The sequence below is a fragment of the Ictidomys tridecemlineatus genome, chromosome 5, assembly GCF_052094955.1.
Source record: "Ictidomys tridecemlineatus isolate mIctTri1 chromosome 5, mIctTri1.hap1, whole genome shotgun sequence".
In the NCBI taxonomy this organism is placed as follows: Eukaryota; Metazoa; Chordata; class Mammalia; order Rodentia; family Sciuridae; genus Ictidomys; species Ictidomys tridecemlineatus.
The window spans coordinates 119,479,504-119,486,715 of NC_135481.1; the positions used below are offsets into that span (position 1 = coordinate 119,479,504).

The 7,212-nt window shown below is 63.1% G+C and overlaps 1 protein-coding gene across 3 annotated transcripts in view; it reads right to left on the reverse strand.

Annotated features, from left to right (window-relative positions):
* Begain (brain enriched guanylate kinase associated) overlaps positions 1-946 on the reverse strand; it is a 38,557-nt gene extending 37,611 nt beyond the window's left edge. For all 3 annotated transcript variants that reach the window (XM_078050880.1, XM_078050878.1, XM_078050867.1), the window contains exon 1: positions 848-946. In XM_078050880.1, the coding sequence (XP_077907006.1) occupies positions 848-889 (42 nt within the window). In that variant the 5' untranslated portion in view covers positions 890-946. The remainder of the gene's footprint in view (positions 1-847) is intronic.
* Positions 947-7,212: the final 6,266 nt, after the last annotated feature.

The following is a 7,212-nucleotide window of genomic DNA, read 5'->3' on the forward strand; positions in this document are numbered from 1 at the left end:
ACACTCCTGTGCAGCCAGGCCCCTGCCGCTGGTGCCTACTGCTCCCATCCCGAGGCTCAGGAGATTCCGGGGTGTCTCCCACGCGGCTCCTGCCCCCCAGGAACCTCACTAGGGATGGGGTGGGGCACAGACAAGGAAGGAAACACCTCTAAATCGGGCAGGAAGCGGAAATGCTGGGGCAGAAATTCCCAGCCAACGTGCTGGGGCTCCCGGAGCCTGACAGCGCCGGGGAGAGGCCCGGGGCAAGCCCCTTGCCTCCCCAGCCTCAGTCTCCTCGCCTGTAAATGGGCAGACTGAGAGCACCGGCCTGCAGGCGCCGAGGGAGATGGAGGGTGCGGGAGGCTGTGCGTGCCCACGCACTGCAAACGCTCGCGGAGCCTGCCCGGTCCAGCCTCCTTCCGCTCCTCGGCCTTTCTCCGGCCGCCTCCCCAGCGGGGTCTGGCTCTGCCCCCTGACTCAGGGCGGGGGGAGGCCTGCCCGCGCCCTCGCCACCTGCCCTGGGCAGCCGCGGCTCCCACGCCCTCAGGCCTCGCCCGGTTCCGTCCCACCCTTCCTCCCGCCGCAGGGACGCGCGCGCCGGGCCGAGGAGCGCGCCCGGGACCCAGGCGCTCCTGCCGGCCACGCGGGGGGCAGGGCGGCGCGCGCAGGCCGAGCGACCCTGCCCCGCGGAAAGTGGCGGCTCTCGGACCCGGGAGCAGCCCCCGCGCGCGGCACCGCGGGAGGGGGAGGGGAGGCGCCCCGGCCCGAGCGGCCGGCCCAGGGCAGCGGGCGCGGCGCGGGGACCGCCCGGGGCGTGGGTGCGCCCGCCCCGCCTCCGCGCGCTGCCCTCTCGCTCGCTGGTACTCACCGCCCGGCGCAGCCGGCCCGGCCGGCGGCTGCCAGTCCACATGGCCTCGGGGCAGCCGCGCTGCTCGCCGCCGCCGCCGCCACCGCCGCCGCGCCCGGTGCCGCCGCCGCCCCCTCCCCTCGGAGGCCGAGCGCCGGGAGCGGCGCGGCCGGGGCTCCCCACCCCGCCCGGCTTCCCGCAGGGAGCGCCCGCCCCCCGCCCCCGGCCCGGCTCCCCGCCAGCCCCGGCCCCGCGCAGCCGCGGCTGCTTCGGCGGTTCCCCGCGCGGCGACCGGCCGGGCGCACGTGGCGGGCGCGGGGCGGACGGGGCAGCGCGGAGCCGCGCGGCGCTGGAGCGGGGGCAGGAATGGCGGCCGGCAGGGAATGAATGAACCCCGTGCATGAATGGCAGGGCGTGAATGAAGGAGTGCGGCGCGCAGGGGGACGAAGGCACGCGAGAGCGCGAGCCAAGACCCAGTGGCCCCTCAGGCCGGGAACCTCAGTACTGACCGCCCCCACCCATCTATCCAGTTCCTCGACGTTTATCCGACACCTACTGTGTGCCAGCCAGCAGCGCTCCAGGAAGGAACCAAGTCCTGCCCTCAGGCAGCGCACAGTTCACAGAGAAAGCTGAGCTCCCAGGGTGTCACCGCCCAGCTGCTCCTCTCTGGGCATCTGTCATTTGCACTAAGTTGAAGTCCCCCTGCCCGTAGTTTCCCTCTCTCCATCACCGTGGGCACCTGCCCTACCCTCCTGCCCAGCCTGAGCCAGGGGAGCCAAGTGATGGGGGAGGGGCTTTTCTATTCTCAGGGAGCACCCAAAAAGGGAAGGTGACCTCAGGGGGCTCACTGCTGCCACCACGAACAGCTGGAGTACCCCTGCCTGCCCCCAGCACCACACAAGAGGAGCTCAGGCCTGGCCCTGGGGAAGGGCATTGTGAGCCAAGCCCTTTCCTCCCGAAAGCCCTGGGGCCTGGAAATTCTGATGGCCCAAGCCAGACTGGATCCTTCCTAGGGACCAGTGTGAGTCCTGGGGGCATGGGAGTCCCCTGGGGGCAGCTGGACAAGTCTTCCCTTCTGGCCATTCCAGCAGTGGCCAGAAGATGAACCCAGGGCAAAGCACAGGGGAGCCAGAAAGGGTCCTGGTTAGTAGAAAGAGAGGTCACTAAGCAAATGCTCTTTATTGACGTCCTCCCTCTGGACCCATGGGGTCATAGGTACACGTTTGTGTCCTTTCTAAGCACATGACAGAAGGTTCTTTCAATAAATTCACCTTTAAATTTTTTATTGTGGTAAAATATGCATATCGTAATATTTACCATTTTACCATTTTGAAGTGCACAGTCGGGTGGCTTTGAGTACATTTGCGCTGCTATGTGACCGTCACTGTCACCCATCTCCTACTTTGTATGTTGTGTACTTTGCAGCCTCTACTCTCAGTTAATTAGGGAGTAGGCTGCGCGTTCAGGCAGAGTGGCAGTGCCGAAAAGAGGTGCTGAGCGAAAGGAAGAGAGAAGAGAACCCCGGCCAACCAGAGCCACTTAGTGTCAGTCTCCCCTCTCGTCCCCTGTAGACCCCAGGGACGTTATTGGTACAGATGCAGAAGGGAGGTTTCCACGTTCCAGGGGCAAGGGGAGCAGCCCAGGGTGCCCTTCTGCTTCCAGCTGTGTGGGTCCACTGACCACCAGGACGTGGTGGCTAGGTTCGAGCTCTCCCACTACTTCCTGGGATGCACAGTCCCTGTCACACCGTGGACTGGTCTCTTTGCTCTGGGAAGCTTAGTTTCTCACCATGAATGGGAGCAGGCTCCATGGTCACCACCCTGACCTCTCAACTCCTGCTACCAGGCAGGTTATGTGCAGAGGTGGAGGCAGCCCACCCGGGACAGTAGTAGGGGCCCTCCCTGCCGGCTCCAATGTCCCCAAGGGACAAACATGGATGAGGGACGTGGGACAGTGTCCGTAGGGGAGGGGCTCTGCCCGCATTTCCTCCTCCTGGGCTGTAGCCCTTCTCAGAAGCTGGTCCTGCTCAGATGGTGCTGAGTGTTCTGAGCCCGCCCTGGATCCTCGCTGCCAACTCTGCAGATGGCTGGGGGGGCGGGGGAGGGGCTGGTGGTGGGGGCAGCTCCTGCCTCTGCTCAGGCAGCTTGCAGACTTGAGCAGGGGCCTGCCAGGAAGGTCCGAGGAGCCTTCCCCTCATGCTGGCCTGCCTCCCTTCCCCGCCCTTAAAGCCTTCTGCCAAGCCTGCACCCCCATCCCACTGATGATGGGAAGGAGGGGAACAAGGGGGCATGGCAGCAGGTCTCTTATTTCCTGTAAGAGCCTGTGAGGGAGGGGGCTCTGGCTGCCTTTTTAGATGGTGAAGATGAGGCTCAGAGTGACAAAGTCCCTTCCAAAGTTCACTTAGCAAGAAGTGGACAGCCCAGATTTGGACATCCTGGTCAATCTGGTTGAGTGGTCACCCCGTCCTGGTCTTGCCTCCCACAGAATGCCCCCCACCCCAGGTAGAAAAGGCTCTGGGTGTCACCTGAAGAGCTTTGCAAGATGGGCAGGTCCTGGAGGGCCTCTGCAGCCAGTGCACCTGGAGCACAGCGTGTCCTGGGAGGCTTCCTGGAGGAGGTGTGTGTGTGGGGGGACATGACAGGGCTTAGGGACCCTGTGCTGGAGCTGTATAGGCAGGCCTTTGTCCCTTCTGTTGACAGTCTGGCTGCTACCCCCACCCCACCTCTCAAGCCTACAGTTCATCCTCGGACCCCCCCACAGGAACAGGCTGAGCCCCAGCCCCTCTCAGGGCAGGGTGGTGTTCCAGGTCATTGTTCAACATCAGCACTCCTTCATCTGTCCTGGCCATTTCTCCTGGTCCCTTCTGTCTGGACCCCTGGGCCTCACCCCGTGCTGTGGAGGAGGCAGGGTCTTTGCCGAGCTGCGGGGCATGGCCTCCAAAGTGAGGGCCCAGATGAGTTGAATCATGGAAAAGCCAGAGGGCTGCCCCCCAGTGTGCCGAGGGGCTGGGCAGGCAGGGCCATGCAAGGGCAGGAGGCCACGGGCCACAGGAGCACAGCCCAATCCTCCGGGGCTGACATGGTGCGCTCTGCTTCTTCTCCCACCTGCTCTGCCACCTCCCACCCCATGCATGCACACAGGTGTGCTCGGCATCCAGACAGCAGCAGCGCAGCCAGCACCTTGGGCACGACTCCAGGCCCGGGAAGTCTTGCCAGGCTGGCTGCGGACCGAGAACCTGCAGGGGCCTGAGCCCTGGGGCAGGAGGTGGAGCCCCGTCCTCTACCAGGTCCAGCTGCTGTGAGTGCAGCAAGTAGCAGTCCCTGCACTCGGGGGTGGCCACAGCTGGGCTGCCTGGAGGCCGAGTTGTCAGTGCCCCCTGCGCTGCCCTGAGAGGTCAGGGTTGATGATGGAGGCCACACTGAGTGCGCGCTGGGCCCAAAGAGTGGAAGGGAGGTGCCGCGAGCTGGGTGGCCCCCCTACCTTTCCCATCTCCAGGGACCCTGCGGCTCCTGACTGGCCCTACCTGAAACCTTCCTCGCGTCCCGTTGTCATCCTGTGTCTCTCCTGCTCAGATCCTGCAGTGGCCCTGAGGGAGCCCACCCCGGCCCGCTGGGTCTGCCACGGCCCACTCGCGCCTCTGACGTGACGTCTTCTTGCAGCTGTCCTTCCTCTGTCAGGCCATGTCCCTTCCAGACTGCCCTCCACCCCCACCCCCACAGGTGCACACGCAGCCCGTTTTTCCTTTTCAAAAAGGAAGGAACATGAGAAAAAGAGGCTCGAGTTTCGGGGGCCCGGGAGTGGTGGGCGTGGGTCAGGGGCAAGACCTGAATGGCCTCACCCACTGCACCCCCCTGTCCTGGCCCTACGGAGACACCTGATTTCGCCATTCCATCTTCTAGTGACCCTAAGTACTCCTCTCCTGGCAGATGGCCCCTTGTGGGTGTCCTATGTCTCCCTTCTCGTTCTCACCCAGGCATGGCTGACCTGAAGCCCCTCAGGTGTCTATGTGGCCACTGCCCAGCCTCTGGCCTGGGTCCCAGGAGATTTCAGCATGGTCCTGTCTGCCCACAGTGGCCCCAGGCAAGACACTGACCTCCTTCAGCTCTGTGGCACAGGAGCCCCCGCCCTGTGCGCCTTCTTGCACATTCAGGAAATAGTCTCTGCAAGGGGGGATGGGCCATGAACAGGAAGAGGTGGCCGTCTTGGGCGTGGGGTCAAATAGCTGGGAGACCCCCCATGCTGGGACCCCTCTGTGCCAGGGACAGAGCTCCTCATGGGGTTGGGGTGCAAGGTGGTGCAGGGCTGTGGCTGCCCAGACACGAGCAGCCTGCCCTTGTTGAAAACAGGGTGCAGAGGCGGCCACCAATTTTCCTCACTCCACTGGGCAGGAAAATTATTTCTACCGATTCCTCTATGTTCCAGCTAGTTCATGTGCCTGAAAGAAATCTAGCTGGTCAGCTTACGGAACAGTGGCCGCAGCCAGCTTCAAAGTCATCGGGGGGTAGGGACGTCCTGCTCCATGGGGGTGGGAGGGCAAGAGGCAGGACGTCCTGCCCGGGCTGGCTGACCAGTGCTCCCCAGCCAGGTTCTCTGGAGCCTGCTGGGGTAGGGGAGTTTTTCCAGCCCCTACCCATCTTTCTGTGGGCTCTGCATTAGTGACCCTCAAACCAGGGTGACAGAGGCACTCTGGGCTTCACGCATCAGAAGATGCCATCATTCTCCTGTGCGCCTTACGGCAGCCCCGCCAGCCCCAGGTGGGCTCTCGGGAATAAAGAGGCTCAGATGGGAGCCAAGATCCGTCTGCCACACGTCTGAGCTCTTTCTCCACCACCAGTGGCTTCCTGGGTCCACAAGCAGGACTAGCATGGGAGGGTCTGGGGGTGCAGCAGTGGAGGGGGTTCCTGTGGAAGGGACTAGGGGGTGTTGACCTCCACATGAGACAGTCTTGGGGGGACAAACCAGATACCCCCCTGTAGGATACCAGGGGGTATAGGAACCTGAGCCCTGGCAGCCCAGCGTGCTGCCCCAGGGCCCATGGGCTAAAGATCTGGGCAGGCAGGGACTCAGGCCAGGTGACCCTTTCCCCAGTTTGTCCAGGTTCCTGGACATGGGACTTTCTGTTTTAAAATGGGAGAGTCCTGGGCAAACCAGGATGAGCTGGTCACCTTGGGATCAGAATAGAGATGGACTATTGAAGCTTCAAGGCCAAAGGTTCAGCTGGAGGTAGGAAGGTACCAAAGCCGAGCAGGGTCAGGGTTTGGCCCTGCAGCTGGGAGGGAGGTCGGGATGGAGTTTCCGAAGATGGCCTGTCACAAGGTTCTGCCGGGACCCAAGGACATTCCCCAAGGGCTGGCTGGCTCTATTGGAGTGGGGCTGCCCTTCCCGGGCCCCGGTCCTGGATTCTGCTCCGTCTCAGAACCACGTCTGGGGAGAGCTTCAGGGACATGTGGGCACCTGGCCCACCTTGGCCCTTGGTCCTGCCTCTCTGTGACCAAGCAGGTGCCCTGGGAGGCAGAGAGTGCCCAGCTCTGGAGGCCGCGGGTCTTTAGCAGATCTTTACCTGAGCCCACCTGGTCACATCCTTCCCTGGGAGGGACCATGGTGCGCAGCCTGTGAGATGGCGTTGTGAGAGTCGTCAGAATCCAAATGGGGTCCCTCGTGTCAACCTGTTAAAATAATACTAAGAAAGCCGGGAGCTCATGAAGGAGAGGTTCTCAGGCACCAGGGCCTGATAGTAACTATCACAAGTCAGGCTGGAGCCACGCGCCGAGGCACCACAGCGTCACACGGAGCTTGTGCCAGCAGTCTGCCCCTCAGCTGCCTGCTCAGCCTCAGGCTGGCCCGCCATGCGCCATCCTCCTCTTTCGGCCTTTGAAAGCCATGGGCTCCATGCACCCAGGGCTGACGGTGGCACCCGGGGTCCCACTGAGGTCTCTGCTGAGCATCTCTCTGATTGTTATTTCCGTAGAAAGCAGCACAACAAGCTCTCGTGAAGAGGGCCCGCGGCGCCTGCCCTGGCATCCCGGGGCGCTGTGAGGACAGGATGTCTCTGCCGGGAGCAGGGAGCTGGGTCACACATTGGGAACGTCTGAATTCCCTTCCCTAAGTGGGAGGGCAGAGGCTGGACAGGTGCTCTGCAGACTGGTCGGCTCTCTGACTTGTCCTCGCTAAGGGAACCTGTGTCCTCTGGGCCGAGGTCCCATGCCAGCCAGAGACAGGCGATGTTTCCCGTGGTGCCTGCAGCCAGGTGTGGCCAGGTGACTGAGTCCTGGGGAACTGCCGGGCAGAAGCCGTTAAGAAGCAGCCTTTTTACTGGGTGTGTTTTTTACAGCTTTATTGAGGCGTGATTGATCTACAGTAAACCACTCATATTTACCATGCGTCAC